Source organism: Hyperolius riggenbachi, chromosome 3 (assembly GCF_040937935.1).
Source record: "Hyperolius riggenbachi isolate aHypRig1 chromosome 3, aHypRig1.pri, whole genome shotgun sequence".
NCBI classification, from domain to species: domain Eukaryota; kingdom Metazoa; phylum Chordata; class Amphibia; order Anura; family Hyperoliidae; genus Hyperolius; species Hyperolius riggenbachi.
In genome coordinates, this window is record NC_090648.1 from 168551761 (window position 1) to 168570921 (window position 19161).

Consider the following 19161-nt stretch of genomic DNA (forward strand, 5'->3'; position numbering starts at 1 on the left):
CAACCTGGTTATTAATATGTTTAGTACTATACATACACATGTACATCTCTCATGTCACATGTCGCCTCGGGTACACTTTAAGGAATTGTGTAAAAAAAAAAAATACTTTAGTTGCCCTACATTTTGATGCAATGGTTTTGTTCACCCCACTGAATTAAAGCTGAAAGATTTTTTGAGCTGTTTCATTTAACCCTCCTTGCGGTCTATTAAAAACCGCCAGGGGGCAGCGCAGCCGTTTTTTTGAATTTTTTTTTAAAATCATGTAGCGAGCCCGATAGCCGCTGTGCAGCGGCATCCCCCTACCCTCTTTGATCGCCTCCGGCGATCAGGAAATCCCATTCAAAGAACGGGATTTCCTGGAGGGCTTCCCCCGTCGCCATGCGACGGGGCGGGATGATGTCACCGACGTCATGACCTCTAAGGGAGTCCCGATCCACCCCTCAGCGCTGCCTGGCCTATCTGCCTGGCGCTGATAGGTCAGGCAGCGCACGGGGTCTAGGGGGGGGCTCTGCGGAGCAGCGGATAGCGGCGAATCGGCGCGGGGCAGCGGTGATCAGTGTGCTCACGCAGCTAGCAAAGTGCTAGCTGCGTGCAGCAAAAAAAAAAATTGCGCAAATCGGCCCAGCAGGGCCTGAGAAAACCTCCTGCGCGGTTTACCCCGAACTACGTTCGGAGTTACCGCCAGGAAGATTAAAATTGATTGTGGTAATGTACAGAACAAAAAATAGAAAAGTTGTATCTCTTCAAATATTTATGGACCTCAGTTCCGGTTCACACTTGCATTAAAAAAAGGTCCGTTCCTGGAATGGAAACTGTACTAACGGAACGGATGCAAACGGGCCCAATGTTAACCTATGGATCCGTTCACATCCGTCCATTCAAACAGGTCCGTTCCGCACGATCCGCTGAACGGACCGCAAGTTTCCTGCTGCACCAATTTTCCAGACCGCTGAGCCCAGCGGAACGGAAATGGAAGATGAAGTCCTGCATTGGGGGTAATGAGAAAACGGAACATTTCTTTACACTAGTGAAGAAACGGACCGTTCTACGAGAAAAATGCACTTGAGTAGGCTGCAATGACTCTGCACTGGCGTCACCTCCTTTTGGCGTGGTGGCGCAGAGCGGCTTTGGGTGTGTGTGTGTGGGAGCAGCCTGCGTACAAAGGAGGCAGCTGTGGCCGGGTAGCGCTATTTGCCTCTCCCTTCTGTGCGGGGAGAAGGCCCCGTGGGTCCTCTGAGGTCACTTCTGCTCCCTCTGGCCTTGCAGTGACCATTGCATTGCATGGGAGATTGGGCAATGCTTTGCTCCCCGGTATGCATTGTGTGGTGGCTATGCAAAGGCACTGGATGACACGGTATGAATGGGGCTCTGGGGGAAATGTGGAGAAAAGGAGCGGAAGAGGCTGTGGCAACGAAGTGGTGTGAACAGGCCCAATGGATCGGTAGCAGAATGGAAATGGATCGGTTTCCATGGATCCCTTTACCTTAAAATGCAAGTGTGAACTGGGCCTAACTGAATATACAATATCAGCTCAGAAAGATTTGCATTACATCGACCATACATATTGCTCACAATGAGCATGGTGGCTTAGTGGTTAGCACTCTTGCTTTGCAGTGCTGGGTCCCTAGTTCGAATCTCAGCCAAGTCAACATCTGCAAGGAGTTTGTATGTTTTCTCCGTGTCTGTGTGGGTTTCCCCTGGGCACTCTGGTTTCCACTGATATCCCAAAAACATACAGATAAGTTAATTGGCTTCCCTCTAAAATTGTCCCTAGACTGTGATATGTGCACTACATGATACATACATAAATATATGACTATGGTAGGGACTAAATTGTGAGCCCCTCTGAGGGACAGACAGTTAGTGACAAGACAAAATACTCTGTACAGCGCTGCGTAATAGGTGCTATATAAATATTAAAATATATAAAAATAACCTGCTCCCAGATCCCCTCCATCCCTTTGTTAGTAAAGACTGGGCATGAGGAAAGGGTTGGACAGAACATGGAGTGGTTGGCCTGGCCAGGCATGGCCTGGTCTATCTAGCATTAGCACACGAAATCAGTAGGTAATAAAAACAAAAAATACAGTTGCAATTTAACCGTTGAAGGTTCCATAATTGAACTCTATAGACACTGTTGTAACTGTCTGGTTTCCCATCCTCCTCCTGCTGTACTGTCTCCGCCAGCCTAGGGGGCAGCACTGCCCCGCTTCTCTCCGGCCAGGCTTCTCCTGGGCTTCCCCGGAAGCAGCCACTAGGCCGGGCGGGAGCCGCAGTCAGATGAGCGGCTGGCAGGCCCGGTTCCTGTGAGTGTTCGGGCTTGTGTGGCCCCCGGAGCCGGGTTTGTCTCTCCCCCTCAGGTAGCCGCTCTTCCCCCTCCCAATGCCAGAGCAGGGGCCGAGGATGAACGGCTTCTCTCTTGGGGAGCTGTGCTGGCTCTTCTGCTGCCCGCCCTGCCCGAGCCGTATCGCCGCTAAGCTGGCCTTCCTGCCGCCGGAGCCCACGTACACTGTGCGGGAGACGGAGGGGCCGGCTGGCCAGGCGGAGGAGCAGCCGAGCGGCGAGCCTGCGGCCCCCCTGCCCCCTCCCTGCAGCTTGCACCTGACGGAGCGGGCAGACTGGCAGTACTCGCAGCGGGAGCTGGACGCGGTGGAGGTGTTCCGCTGGAGGACGGAGAGAGGCAGCTGCCTGGGCTGCATGTTTGTCCGCTGCGCCCCCGGCTGCCGCTACACGCTGCTCTTCTCACACGGCAACGCGGTAGATCTGGGCCAGATGTGCAGCTTCTACATCGGCCTGGGCTCCCGCATCAACTGCAATGTCTTCTCCTACGACTATTCCGGCTATGGGGTGAGCAGCGGCAAGCCCAGCGAGAAGAACCTCTATGCTGACATCGAGGCGGCCTGGCACGCCCTCAGGACCCGGTATGTATGACACCCCCTTATATGCCATCCTCGGGTGTATGCCAGCACCCTGTCTGTATAGCACAGGACCACTCATATTTGGAAAGCTAATTGCCTGACACTTAACGATAATAATTACAGTAGTTAAACGATACCTTTGGGAAGGATATATATTCTCAGATTTACTTATTTGGTGCTTCCTCCAGCCCCGGAAGCCTATGTGAACTGGTCCACAGCTCCTCACCAAGCCAGGGTCCCTTCTGTAGCAGCACCCGGCCTTGTGCATGCGCACAAGGACCCTGGGAGACTGGCTTGGAGCGACAACCTATTCACTGTTGCCACTAGTGACAAAGGTGCCAATACATCTTTCGCATTGGTGCCCCATATGGCTATCAGCATATAGCACTTGGGGCGTGTGTGGCGTCACACTATATACTGGTAGCCATGTGAGGTGCCAATGCAGAAGTGGAAGATGTATAGACACCTTTGTCAGTAATGGTGACAGTGGACAGGTAAAGAATTTTAATGAGCGATGGGCACATTTACATTTGGGGGGACAACGGCCAAGTTTCTGTCGCATTCATTCTTGCATTCCTGATATCACACACTGTTATAGCTGCGCACCTGATCGACCATGTCAACCCGAGATTTTTCAGGTTGCTTGATCGATACATTTGACCAATTTTGGTCCGAAATAGGTGATCAGGCATGCTTGTTGTGGCACCAATGGTTGCTTGCAGGGCTGTGGAGTCGGGGCAATTTTGGGCATCCGGAGTCGGTGGGTTCATAAACTGAGGAGTCTGAGTCGGGTGATATTTGTACAAAATCCATAGCCCTGTTAAATATTAGACTAAGGAGTCGAGCAGTCGGAGTCGGGGCCATTTTGGTTACCCGGAGTCGTGGTTTCATAAACTGAGGAGTCGGAGTTGGAAGATTTTTGTACCGACTCCACAGCCCTGGTTGCTTGCGCCACAAAGTCGCTATATGTATTGCCATCTTAATAGATTTCAGCATGAAATCTATTGGATATCTGTGCAGCTGCTTCCACCTCCTGGGCCCCTAGGTCTCCTCATGTATAGTTTATCCCAGGGCTCATGGTGAATTTTGAAGGCACACCTGTGCACTGGTGTTCCTCCTCTTGTGTACCATGTCTTTCTCCATGGCTGTTGGGGGTGACTCTACCACTTGAACCCTTTGCATGTACATGCGGTGTTGTCACGAGGTACATGCACTCCCCGATGACCATGAAGAAAAATGCAAGATAGAGAGAAGGCTCACCGGGGGGGGGGGGGGGGCTGGGAAAGAGAACGAATTGGGGTCTGTAAGTCGTCAGAAAATCAAAACCGATTCTGCAGGGAGTGCCTATGTAGAGCATAGTACCACTGTGTAATTTCATGTCACCAACCCCAAATTTATTAACATATCAAATTAATTTATGTAATGAGCAAAGGGAGTGCATATATTTGCATTAACCTGCATCAACGCAGAGATATTTGCATCTCATTGACGATCCCTACTAGTGACACAACAGGCTTTATCCTTACAACTGAGATGTTATTACATATAAGAGATTCCTGTGTACACATGAGATACAGTTACAATCAGATATGTATTTTTTTTTTTTTAGCAGTGCTATTACTGTGTATAATGTTATTTGTGATGACTATTATATGAAAAATAGAATATTTTATCATATTTTCTTTTTTAATTTCAGTTTCAATATTGGGAGTTGGTGCAATATGTCCCGACTCCGACCCCACAGCCCTGGTATCGGGGCAAATTAAACATTAGGGTACAGCGTCGGCGAGGCGGTAGGATGCAGCTTCACAAGGCTGATTCCTGATCAATTTCAGCATGAAATTAATCGGGAATCAGCCTATAGTGTATGGACAGCGGACGGATCTCTTTCTAATCAGATTCGATTAGAGAGCAATTTGTCTCTTGGTCAAATCTGCCCATCATTGCTAGATGTATGGCTACCTTAAAGGGAACCTTAACTGAATGGGGGGTAAAGAGTTTCACTTACCTGGGGCTATTACCAGTCCCCTGCAGCAGTCCTGTGCCCTCGGAGCCGCTCTGGAATCCTCCGGTCCCCCGCTGTCACTTAGTTTCGTTTTTGACGACTCACCAGTCGGCCGGCCGCCATGAGTATTATTGGACGCATTCCCTACTGCAATTAGCGCTGTTGCGGACCGCAACGCGTACAAAAATACGCGTTGCCGCATATCTACGAGTGCGGAATGCGGCAACACGTATTTTTGTACGCGTTGCGCTAATTGCAGTAGGGAATGCGTCTAATAATACGCATGCCGGCCGACTGGTGAGTCGTCAAAAACGAAACTAAGTGACAGCGGGGGACCAGAGGATTCCAGAGCGGCTCCGAGGGCACAGGACTGCTGCAGGGGGCTGGTAATAGCCCCAGGTAAGTGAAACTCTTTACCCCCAGTTCAGTTAAGGTTCCCTTTTATGTTCAAGTCCAATACACAGTACTATAGTACACTTATCTATACTGGTGTCACAATAACTGGATCAGCTCCAAAAGCCCTTCCTATTGTCTAACCTAATACTCCCTTCCTGATTCTTTACATAACCTGTTTCTTTACCCTAACAAGTGCCAACCCTTTATTCTCCTGAAACATGTAGTGACAATATCTAACTAGTAGAAGAAATTGATTAAACACCCTGTTTAAGTATATATTATGGTTATACCTTCTGGGTTTGACAGTTAGGTGTCCAGTGACAGGATATTGGGTGGCAGAGCACTATGTTCCTCATATTATGGAAGGTGATTAGCAGCCTTGGTGAACTACTACAGTATGTGGTATACCACTGTGGTCACTGGTGTCAACTTAGTATATGTGTGATATTTAGGCCAGCCTACAACGGAATGACAAGCTTCTGGTTATATGCAATCTCAACATAGCTGTAAATATGTAACGGTTATCCCCTTATCCAGCTGATTATTGACATGTATAGAAAATGTTTCTGTGAACAGTGTGTCGCCTCCAGGAAGCAACTACCCAGCTATTCGATTTCTTTCTGAAAAAAGAAGTCAGTGTTCTGAAATGTATTTCCTGGTTGATCTCAGTTTTTATCTGACAATAGAGTATTCAAGAATTTCTGATGGGAGGGGACTTGAGTGTAGAATGGGGAGAGGAAAGGCAGACGTCCTTCCTCAAGGTAATACAGTAGCAAATAGATAAATCTAGCATGGCTAATAACCATCCTTTTTCAACATTATTATATTATTACAGCATGCACTTTTTTTTTCTTTTCCTTTTTTTGATGACTTGTGTTCGCCAAGAAACCCCCCTCCCAGCCTATTTCAAAACTCACTATCATTTGATTAACATGACCAGCTCAAGTACCCTCTGAGGGACAGTACCATGGATTAAGAAGCTTGGGTCTTATGGATCCATGAATTCTGTGTGCTGTTTTTATCACTCTATATTCTCATACACCCTTACGAGTACTGTCGCTCATATGGATCAGGACTGACCCCAGCAGAGAGTTGTATAGATCAGGGACTGATTGTGCATGGCACATAAGACAGGCTTCCGGCAGGCTGGGTGAGGGGGTGAACAGTGTGCCCAGGGCTCGGTTGGGCATTGGTGTCACTAAAGATGCAGCATGCTGAATGTTGACTATCGTGACAGATCAAGTGACTTGTGTTATTACACACATGTATGTATGGAGCTCTACACATAAGGGGGGTGTTGAGGCACTGGTGCTGACTCGAGGTGGTCCTCTAGTGTTTATACACTTTTGGTGACGGTTTCCCTCTGCGGATTTTACTTTAGTCGCAGTATTACACTATATTTGGTTCTCCTTTTTTTGGCATGTGACCGTGATTGTCCGGGGACAAAGATCAAAAGGACAGTATACTGCACCCACAGTTGGATCCTGGGGGAGCTTTGTACCTTGCTTGAACTGTGAGACTATTTGATCTATTTATGCCCTTGGGACAAGTGTGCGTGTTTTCCCTATAGTTGTACACTTTCAATTATGGTTGGCCTATCACTGACCAATTTTGCCACCTCCATGTAGTATGACGGCCAGCAGACTGTGAGGCTGTCTTCACACTGCACGTTCGCACCACCAGAATCAGCCTTTGGGGAATATCGTGTTACTATGTGGTATTCCCCATCTGGCATCCGGCCAAGCAGGAAGTGACACTCACTTCCTGTTCGTCAATCAATGACATGCGTGGAAGTGTATTTCTGAAATATGTTTCCGCACATGTGCAATGCAGAAAATTGTGGTGGGTTCTTAAAAGTGCGCGCGTTACCATAGACTTACATGACTTCTGGACTTGCATAACCTCCCGATGCAGGAACATGGGTATTGAAGCGCTTTAGGGCACTTCTGGCGCAGCATACCACAACGTGGGGAGTATGAACTCCCCCCATATATTATCATTAGGATGCGGTAGCAGTGCAGCAATTTGCCACACCGCCCCGCCAGTGTGAAAGGGCCCTCAATATTATGAACAGATTGTGTAGGTAAGCTTTAATATTACATGGAGGTGGTACAATTGGCCAGTCAAAATTGGATGTGTACCAAGCTTAAAAAGGAACTCAAGTGAAAATAATGTAATAAAAAAGTGCTTCATGTTTACATTATGTATAAATGATTTAGTCAGCGTTTGCTTGTAAAATCTTTCCTCTCCCTGACTTTACATTCTGACATTTATCACATGGTGACATTTTTACTGCTGGCAGGTGTTTTCAGTGGAAGGAGATGCTGTTTGTTTTTTTGGCAGATAAAAACAGCTGTAGCTGTTATTTCCCACAATGCAACAAAGCTCCCACAGTGTGATTTCAGAACCATGGTCCTGACATCACACTGTGGGAGGGGTTTCACCACAATATCAGACATACAGAGCCCCCTGATGATCCGTTTGTGAAAAGGAAAACATTTCTCATGGGAAAGGGGGGGGGGGGGTGTATCAGCTACTGATTGGGATGAAGTTTAATTCTTGGTTACGGTTCCTCTTTAAGTATCGAACGTTTAACCTTTTGTTCCTCACCGGTTTGCTTTAAACGCAATAGCCAAGGATGACGGTGCTCTGTGTTTTCAGTTGTGCTGTAGCACATCACAGCAACTCATCTAAGTCACATCCCTTTCATAGCTGAACATAAACATTTGTTATTTTTGGCATGTTTTTGTCCAGGCTGATCGTCATGGATTTATGTGCTAGACCAGGAGCCATCTCGGTTTCTGATCCACTGTACTGCACAACAAGTCAGGGTTTATCTTTTAACTGATGAAGCAGCCAGATGTGATCAGGATTAACCATGCTATCACTTTGGGTATATTGAGGGGAGTTAATCAGTTGATTATTTCTGTCTGTTTATCCTTAACACAGCCATTTTTTTGTTTTTAGTTTCGTGGTTGGTTAAATTTTGCTTTGTGTAATATACTTTATATAAAACTGCAGAGTTCAGTAATTTGCCATTCCTGTGGCTGTCATGTAAAAGGCTGGTTTCATGGTTCCACTGATCCATCAATCTCTTTTCGAAGATTCGAACCGGGGACCCAGCGCTGCAAGGCAAGAGCGCTAACCACTATGCCACCGTGCTTTCTTTCATCCTTTTTAGGGATTCTCTACTTTAGTGCAATCTATAACACACGCAGGCGTGTGCAACTAAATATCTTTTAACTTGTCTTCAACTTCTGTAACCTTTTCCAGGAAACTTGCAGGAAACCACAGATACCCAAAATTCTCAGGTTGTCTATCAGAAATAAGTTAGATGAAACTTGACTCCCATCCAGCCCCCTCCAGTCTCTGATGTTCCTCAATGTTTTCCGGGGTTTCCTCTGTTGCGCCGCAGTCCCTCTTCAGAAAGATATCTGACTAGTTTAGTCGCGTTCCAGAGTAGAAGGATGATGCAGTAAGATTATTAGTAAAGGTCCTTTTCATGACTCTGCTTTTACTGAATTCTCATGCCTTTGTTTTTATGTCCCTTAAGTATGACTAATTGCTTTAATGACGTTAATAGGATGTGCGAGGTTTTTTTTTGTTTTGTTTTTTTGTGTGGAAGGAAGCTCGTGTATTTTTGTATCCATATATCCCTCATGAGTGAATGAATGGGGCATCCTGGTCTGTTTCCCATTGACCACATTTTACATCACAGAGAGACGACTCCTGTTGAAAGGTTATACACTAACATAAAACCTAGAAAAATATGCTTATTGTGCAGCCTATTCTTTTTATACTGGTTATTTGCTCACCATGTGTACAAGTTTAGTTGCATTTTATTTTAGCTTATTGTAAAAATTTTTACTTCGCTGTTTTGTTCACATTACTTGTTTTGTTAACTTTTCAGGTTCACATTAAAAATATGTAGAAGGAAAAACCAGAAGCGCTGCTTTATAAAGTGTAGGTGATTTCACTCTTTAGTAGGCATCAGCCTCTCGGACATTGTACTAGTCTCATCTCTTTGTGTGCTCTTACTCTCCTACCTCTTTAGCCCCACACACAAGCTAGATTAATGTTGGCTAAGGGGTGACTGATGATGACCTCAAAATATAGGTAGAAGGCTGCGCATTCCTGACCCAATACTGTACAATTGAATGGTTAATCGCTGTGGCACACACCGCCCCACCTGGACTAAAATGTACGCCTGCATCCAAACAATGCAATACTGGTCTATGGAGAAAACTTCTGTAACTACCAGGCTAGCAGCACCCATTGTGCTATCCTGTTTTTCATGGTAAGTATTTAGTTTTGCATATGTTTTGCATCTGTCTGATTGCTGAGTGTGCATTTGAGCTATTTAAGCGGTGCATATGAGGTGATGAGTCATTCAGTTGCGGCCCATGTTGGTGAGCGCTTGCTTTGTTTTCTGCTGATGATGACCTCAGCTGAGAATTCAGCATGTGTACTGCATCCCCCAACTACCACCTGGCCAGCAATCCGCCAGGTGGAATAACACTCCAAACAATGGCCGATGCCTTTGTTCACGCTATTTGCCCCGCCCCGTGATGTCATGTCTGCATCGTTTTGTCTGCCCTCCGCCTCCCGGCATTACAACAGAGCATCAGCTGTATAGCCTCAGCCCAGCAATGTTGCCCGAGGGATCGGTTCCTTATCCCCCTCGGGTAACATCAATCCATCATGTGTAAGGGTCCTTTCTATCATTCTCCTCACACCAATGTGCTTTGCAGGTTGTGACCATCAGGCTAGAACTGCATACGCTGTTACGTATACCCAATGTTAGGTGTGATCGATATTACCTTGATTAAAATCTAATGTGGATACACACTGATCATTTTACTTCCTTGCATGGTGATGTTCACATTTCATCATCATTATATGCCTAGTTTTATATATATATATATATATATATGATTGATTTGTCTGGGAAACACTGTTAAGATTCTTCTGTGTTGTCTAACCACCCCCCCAACTGGGTTTGGAGCTTTGCAAATCACGTGTTGTTAATGGTGCTAAGAGGACTGTATTCACTCTGATCTATTTTCACTCACCTGAGCAGCTGCCCATCCTTCTATGACAGTTCAATGTCCATACAGGTGTACATGGCGGTATGTGCTCTGTTCCACTAATCCATTGATGAGGTGTACAGTAAATCCGAAATTGGTTTACTTTCCAGACTAGAGGGCCTAACCCACGTAGTAAGTCACTGCAATGGCAGTGTGTACCTTTTTAAAATTATACCATAATAAACTGTCAATAGAAGTAATGAACATATCTTGATTTTTCCTTTCACTATACTTCTTACAGCATAGTGTGGGGAGGGACACTGCAAACCAAGTGCACTGGGATAAAGCGAGTAGCAAGTGAAATACCACAACAATTCAGGGCGTCTCACAGTGGTTACTCAACTACTGGAATATCATTGTAATAGACACTTCTTCCAATTATATATTCAAATCCGTAACATGCTAGAAAGCTACACCCGTTTCCACAAGTCTCTGTGGTGTCCAGCGCTCTTAAAGTCTACCAGAGCTTGTATAAATAAAAAGATTTATATATACCTGGGGCTTCCTCCAGCCCCATATGCTCCGATCGCTCCTACGCCACCTTCCTCAGTCTTCTGCAGCGCCGGTACCAGGTCCCCGCACTTCCGTCAGTCGGGAGCCAGTCTGACATAAGAGAAGTGCGCCCTCTATGTATCTCTCCAGCAGCTGCTGGAGAGATACGCAGAGAGCACATTTCTCCTGCGTTTATACGAGCTCTGAGTCCCTTTAACCATGCTCACAGATTTCACACAAGAGGACGTTTTTAAAGTTACATTTTTTTTTCTTTCATTTTGTGTTGTGTCAAGGTTTTTACAAACTCTTGGTGCTGTTTGAATTCCCATTGGAGGGATTTGGAATTTGTGGGACCTGGAACGCAGTGCACACAGTTTTTCAATAGTTTTCATTTTTAAATCTATTGATAATCTGTGTAGTGTGTGGAGTGATTCGATCAGCTAGATCCCTCTTTGATCAGATGATGACCAGTGTAATGGCCATATCGACCAGTTTATGGTTACTTTAATGCCTGGTACGTACCATACAATTTTCCTTCAGAGGGGTTGAATAGATTATTTCCTACATGTCCCATCTGATTTCCAATCGGTTTTCTGTTTGATTTTACAATCCCTTCTATACAAAATGATCAGAAATCCGATTGGACCTGCCAGAAAAAATCAATTTGAACCTTCTGGTGGGAAATTGCATGGTGTGTACTAGGCATAACTCTTCCCTTCTATGCAGAAATGTTTCATTTGTTGCTGTCTCTGTCTGGACAGTAAGTGATGAAACTTATCACTAATGGGAGAACAAGAAAGCAATAAAAATCCAGGAAAGAATCTAACCCTTTGCCACACGATTTAATTTTTTTCCCTATGGAATTGGATTTAAAGTGAAAAAACCCTGGATTTGTGTTCTAAAGTGGACGTCTACTCAAATTATTCATGTTTGTGCAAAGCCCCCCTGCCCATGCATTTATACTTCACCTGTCTGCTATGGAAGGAGCAGGTGGATGGGCACCGCAGCGGGTGACAGTAGGGGTTCAGCCCCAGGGGTTCAGCCATGTTTCTTTGCCTGTCCCGATACAGAATGCCGTTACCGCTGTGCACCCAAGCAAGCTTGTTGGCCCAAGATTTACCAGCACGTCCGATCGATACATGCGACCAGTTTTTGCGCGGAATCGGTCTTATTGTCGATCGGACATGCGCTAGGCATGGATTTTCATCCAATTTAATAATAATTATTGAATTGGATGGTTGATTGACCGCCAAGTTGCCTAATGTATGGCCAACTTTAGATTAGGATTGGAACATTAGAAGCAGGTGGAAAATGACAATGTACACTGCTGCCATTCGCTGAACTTTGATGAAGAAAATAGAATAGCCTGATTGTGCTTTTTTCACAAGGAAGTTTTAAGCAGTCTAAATAAGAACGTAAACAGTCTGCCAACAGTTGTTGTGTGTACTTGCTGCATTTACCAAATGCAGTCTTTGTCTCAGCTTCCTTCTGTGTCTTGGCAATATCTTGTGTATGTTGATACTCAAAACAATTGTATACTTTATGCATTCCTGCTGAATTCTAAAAACTAGAAAAAAGGCAGGTATATGTCAGCAAATAAAAAAAATCCAGTTGGCTGAGCTGGACAAGAGCATCACTCCATTCTGCTTTTATATAGGTTTGCATTGCCAATGGCAGCCAAGCATCTGCTGTCCTTTTCTCTGGGCAGGTTAGATTAATAATAAACATCAAACAAAGAGGCAAACAAATGTTTTAAAGGGAAGGTTCACGGTCCCTGGGAAAAAAAATGCTTATCCACTTACCTGGGGCTTCCTCCAGCCAGTGGCAGGCAGGCCGTGCCCTTGGCGCCGCTCCGCAGGCTCCCGGTCTCCTCCGGTGGCGCACTGGCCAGGTCGGCTGCCAGGTCGGGCTCTTCTGCGCTCCAAAATGCACCTCACAGTGGCGCACTGACGTCATCGGACGTCCTCCGGGCTGTACTGCGCAGGCCCAGTAGTTCTGCGCCTGTGCAGTACAGCCCGGAGGACGTCCGATGACGTCAGCACTTAAATGTTTCTGCTCATCAAAAACCGTTAACTATTAGTCAAAGATAACATAATTGAACACAAAATGCAGTTTTAAATGATGGTTTTTATTATTTAGTGAAAAAAACCCTCAAAATCTACATGGCTCTGTGTGAAAAAGTGATTGCCCCCCTTGTTAAAAAATAACTTAACTGTGGTTTATCACATCGGAGTTCAATTTATGTAGTCACCCCCAGGCCTGATTACTGCCACACCTGTTTCAATCAAGAAATCACTAAGGGCCTGTTTCCACTACACGCAGATTCTGCATGCAGAAAACTGACTCCAAAGAATGTATGGGCCTGTTTCCACTGAACGCGATTTTTCTGATGCAGATTTCCCATAGGCATTCATTGGAGTCAGTTTTCTGCATGCAGAATCTGTGTGTAGTGGAAACAGGCCCTTAAATAGGAGCTATCTGACACAGAGAATTAGACCAAAAGCACCTCAAAAGCTAGACATCATGCCAAGATCCAAAGAAATTCAGGAACAAATGAGAACAAAAGTAATTGAGATCTATCAGTCTGGTAAAGGTTATAAAGCCATTTCTAAAGCTTTGGGACTCCAGCGAACCACAGTGAGAGCCATTATCCACAAATGGCAAAAACATGGAACAGTGATGAACCTTCCCAGGAGTGGCCGGCCGACCAAAATTACCCCAAGAGCACAGAGAAAACTCATCCGAGACGCCACAAAAGACCCCAGGACAACATCTAAAGAACTGCAGGCCTCACTTGCTTCAATTAAGGTCAGTGTTCACGACTCCACCATAAGAAAGAGACTGGGCAAAAACGGCCTGCATGGTAGATATCCAAGGCGCAAACCACTTTTAAGCAAAAAGAACATTAAGGCTCGTCTCAATTTTGCTAAAAAACATCTCAATGATTGCCAAAACTTTGGGGAAAATACCTTGTGGACCGACGAGACAAAAGTTGAACTTTTTGGAAGGTGCGCGTCCCGTTACATCTGGCGTAGAAGTAACACAGCATTTCAGCAAAAGAACATCATACCAACAGTAAAATATGGTGGTGGTAGTGTGATGGTCTGGGTTTTTTTGCTGCTTCAGGACCTGAAAGGCTTGCTGTGATAGATGGAACCATGAATTCTACTGTCTACCAAAAAATCCTGAAGGAGAATGTCCGGCCATCTGTTCGTCAACTCAAGCTGAAGCGATCTTGGGTGCTGCAGCAGGACAATGACCCAAAACACACCAGCAAATCCACCTCTGAATGGCTGAAGAAAAACAAAATGAAGACTTTGGAGTGACCTAGTCAAAGTCCTGACCTGAATCCTATTGAGATGTTGTGGCATGAACTTAAAAAGGCGGTTCATGCTCGAAAACCCTCAAAGCTGAATTACAACAATTCTGCAAAGATGAGTGGGCCAAAATTCCTCCAGAATGCTGTAAAAGACTCGTTGCAAGTTATCGCAAACGCTTGATTGCAGTTATTGCTGCTAAGGGTGGCACAACCAGCTATTAGGTTCAGGGGGCAATTTCTTTTTCACACAGGGCCATGTAGGTTTTGAGGTTTTTTTGCTCACTAAATAATAAAAACCATTATTTAAAACTGCATTTTGTGTTCAATTATGTTATCTTTGACTAATAGTTAACGGTTTTTGATGAGCAGAAACATTTAAGTGTGACAAACATGCAAAAGAATAAGAAATCAGGAAGGGGGCAAATAGTTTTTCACATCACTGTATATATATAATTTTTCTTCCTGCCCCATCTTAGGTACACTTTAATTCTAACCGCTTCTCTCTGATGCCTAACACTAGCTCTTCTGATTAATAGCAGCCGTCTTCTAATAAGCTCCGATCAGCTGTTTATGCCGAAACTGCAATTGTCAGGCTAATATATACTGTAAGTGTACCATCCAGGAGTTTAGACTAGCCCGCCTGTCCTAGTTTAAGCTGCAGAGTGTCTTGGTGTGATCTGTGCTCACAGCCTGGCAGTCTGGCACTGTTGGCTGTAAGTGTTACAGATACAGGGCAGGTGAGGTGAGAGGATCAGACAAGGCTCTGGGTTCATTTCACTATCCAACTGTGTCCTAAGTAGCTGTCCAGTGGGGTATGTGCTAATAACATTTCATGGCTTGTTAGTTGCTCGAGTAGCCTGAGGCGTCTGTGAAATCCTGAGGAGCTGTGAGGACGCATATTTACTTTTTACGAAACTTTTTTTTTTTAAGTTTGTTTTTGAGTGCTACTAATAACCTTGTTTCTTCGTCTCCTTCTCTCACACACTCGTAATTGCAAGCGGCCTGCTACGTTTCTGTTTTTCATTTAAGTTCTTCCTTTTTTACGTGTCCTAAGATGTTTTCCCTCTTCCCTGTTAGTGTTGTAAGAAATAAATCTTGCACTCAGGAAGGATGGGAGCATTTTAAACTATTTAACCCTCCAGTGGAAAATGTGCTGTTTGTGTGTGAAGTTCTGAATGAAAGGCCTCTCGGAATATAACATATTGTCCCCCTTTTACAGTGGATTACCTGCAGCAGTTGTTCCAAGTCTCTTTAGTCCCTTCAGCGTGCATGATATGAAATATGCCTTTCAGGGTAACCGCTCTGTAAGCTTTTATTGTTAACCTCTTACTCACTAGACAAGCATGGCGGACTGTACAGTACAGCAATGGTATATTTAAGGTTTGTTGAACAGGCTACAAACCAATAACTCCAGCCTTTTTCTACAGTATGTACAATGTTCTGACTGAAAGTGTTTCCCAAACACCTCTTCATGTGATTGACCTTCTCTGTAGTATATCTTGACACATACACACATATTTGCAGTACAACCTAGTGTAGTGGTGGTCACCAAAGAGGTAGCTGGGGCTTCATGGTTCCAGGGGTGTCACAGCTGCCAACTTTGCCTTTTCAGCGAAATTGCTGTCCCTTCAGATGAGTTCCATCAGCCTCCTCAATGCAGATATTGCCATGTGGAAGTCCATGCTGCATGTTTATATTCCTTTTTCAGTCCATTCCTAGCTGAAGGTACATACACACGCACCATTAGTGTCACCATTAGTGTCACCCATCAGGATATACTCTGTTATGCTAAACACAGCTGCATCCGATATCATAACTTTCAACTTGTGGAAGGACACTGGAGTCTGCTGAACAGATTAAGCAGCTCTAATCCTCATATTTGATATGCAGTCTCTTGAGGCATGCCTAAAACAAGACCTCTGATCTCAGTGTATCATTTCTTCCCTTTTGGCTAACGGCACCCCCTTTCCCCTTTCATGCACCACCGTGTTCTCCCTGGGCTCTTTTAGCCGGGTGCTCCACCCGGCTTATTTTGGCGAACACCCGGCTTTCATCTGCTTGCCTCCTCATCCTCCTCCTATGCTGTAAGCCAGGGGTGCCCATTAGGTAAATTGTGATCTACCAGTAGATCCCGATCCCACTACATTTTCAAAGCTGTATATACAAGTGTGCTCCTAAAATTGTACATAGGTTGATCATTTTGGTTGCTAATTGCTAATTTTTCAAAGTAGCTCAGTAGCCAAAAAGCGATGCTGGCTGTGCAAAAGTAGCCTGATGGAGCATGACAGAGTAGGGGGGCTACTCTGTCATGCTCCATCAGGCTACTTTTTCATGCCACCTACCTGAAAAAAACAATCCAAGGAGAACACTGCATCAGATGTTCATAACAATGGTGTACCATAGATCTACCCTATCTACTCCTTTTTATTATTATTTTTTTGTAAAATTCATTACAACTAAATCTTAAAAAAAAAAAAAAAATCTCCCAAAATATACATTGTTTTAAGGGTAAATTATCAGCTTCTCCTTACTACTACACTAAGCTCAATCACATGGTGGCTTCTCTAGATGTGAGATCACCTACTCCAAGCATTGCACTGTGGTTATCTGTCCCCCTCCTCAGGTTTATTGGGTCCAATGAACAGTCTCTGTTATGTGCCACAGCACAGAGTTCTCCTGCAATGCGTTAACTCATACATTGATTATTTCTGAGATTCCAGAGTTGAGAATGGGTCATTATTTCAGCTATAACCACATGCAACACTTGCCAAGTCTGTGCATATTACATTGCTGAAATTCGCTGCTATAGATGCATCCCATTGTTTATTGTGCCCTGGCTAGGAAGATCTTATGACATAGAAAGCTTTCCAGGGTACACATCTGTGAGGATTTGTAGCTGCTTATAGAATTGTCAAGTGACTTCAAACTTTTCACAGTGCTGCATGACTAATCCACAGTGATATCACCCTGCTGTGATGACATGCCTGTTTTTGCTTTGATTGCAAGTGAGCTGTGAGGAGGCCAGTTGATCATGGTTGAGCGCACTTTGTTTTCTTTCAGTTTGTTTTTGAGCAAGAAAATTTAGAATCAGGTGACAATATATTACTCAATGAATATTTTCCAATAAATACGAAATGTTTTGCTTCAGTAAAGCTTGTGCAATACACAGGTAGTGGGTCAGCATGGCCAGCCTTGTATTTGATATTGTTACCACACAGCACATGAATTCACATGGGCAGCTACTCTTTGCTTTCATCGCAAGCATTCCTTATACTGACTTGGCAGCTCCCATTACAGAGCTGTTGTACAAATGGCTAGCTGTTATTGTTATTGGATGTCTTAGATGAATATAGGTTCATTATGAGTACATATAGCAACTGAAGGCAGTTTCTATGGAGATTTCAGTTTGTTTTTCCCCTGTAAGGGTGTTTGGGAGGATGGGGGGTGTGAATGCCACATTCATTTGTTCACCCATTGTTAATGGTTCCATAAACCATGTAAAGTGTCCTATGACTAAACTTTGGCCTCAATTCACTAAGCTTTAGCAAACACTTTATCAAACGTTTGATAATTTACCTAATGGGTAAAATCTAATTTTGAATTCACGAAGTTGTTATATATTTATTGAATGTTTATTCGATAAAACGTTCAATAAATCTATAACACCTTAGTGAATTCAAAATTAGATTTTACCCATGAGGTAAATTATCAAACGTTTGATAAAGTGTTTGCTAAGGGCCTGTACACACTGCTGCGCTTGCGTTGCGTTTTTAAAAACGCATGCGTTTTTAAAAACGCAAGGTCTTTTGAAAAAGAATGAAAATCGTGATGACTTGTACACACTGGTGCGATGCGTTTTTAAAAAAACGCAAACGCAGTGCCTGCTGCGCTTTTTTAAGCGCAGCGCATGAAAAACGCATTAAAAACGCATGCGCTTGCGTTTTTGCCTGCGTTTTTCAGAAGTCAGTATCCCAGAAGACTCTGCAATGTCCTGATTCCTGTTGAAATGTAAACTAGAAAAAAAACAAAGGATTCTTTAGCCAATCAGCAATTACAAGAAAAACGCAAACGCACAAAAAACGCAGGCAAAAGCGCATGCGTTTTTAAAACTACAGGCACTTTAAAAACGCATGCGCTTGCGTTTTTGCCTGCGTTTTTCAGTGTGTACAGGCCTTAGTGAATTGAGGCCTATGTATCTACAAGTAAGCACTTTTGCTATTCACTGTATAGTTTGTGGTAGAAGTGATTAAAATCTTCCAGATATTTTTTTCTCACTATGTCTAAACATAAAAAGAAAGTTGTTTTTGTAAGTGATTATGTGCATGTGTTCTGTGTTTACCTAGTAGCCAGGAGAGTTATGAGAAACTGTTGGATTGAAGTGTAGTGCAGTTTGATCACATACACTACTCAGCGCTAGTCTACTTTAGGGTACCCAGCAGGAAACCTCATAGGGAAATTTAAAGTGATCGGGTGGATAGCACCCCCTCGTACTGTTTAGTTTACAATTGGTTGTACTAACACACACACACACGCGCACACACACACACACACACACACGCGCACGCACACACACACACACACACACACACACACACACACACACACACACACACACACACACACACACACACACACACACACACACACACACACACACACACACACACACACACACACACACACACACACACACACACACACACACACACACACACACACACACACACACACACACTATTTGGCTGCCCAGTTTTTATATGTAGTCCTTTTTCTTGTGTGCTTTTGGAGCATTTTTTTGTCTCAGTAGTACTTGTGTGTTGATGTGGTCTTCACTTTAGTCAAATGGTGAAGTAAGGTTCCTTTTAATGCTGGACACACACGTTGCGTTTTGCTGTGCGATTCGCGGAATTGATTCCATCGATGCGATTATTTCCAACAGGTTCG

General features: G+C 44.4%; 1 protein-coding gene across 1 annotated transcript in view; it reads left to right on the forward strand.

The window, feature by feature from the left end:
* Window positions 1–2224: 2224 nt before the first annotated feature.
* Window positions 2225–19161, forward strand: part of ABHD17C (abhydrolase domain containing 17C, depalmitoylase) — a 54499-nt gene continuing 37562 nt past the window's right edge. The window contains exon 1 of the mRNA XM_068275227.1: window positions 2225–2921. Coding sequence (XP_068131328.1) covers window positions 2383–2921 — 539 coding nt within the window. The 5' untranslated portion in view covers window positions 2225–2382. The remainder of the gene's footprint in view (window positions 2922–19161) is intronic.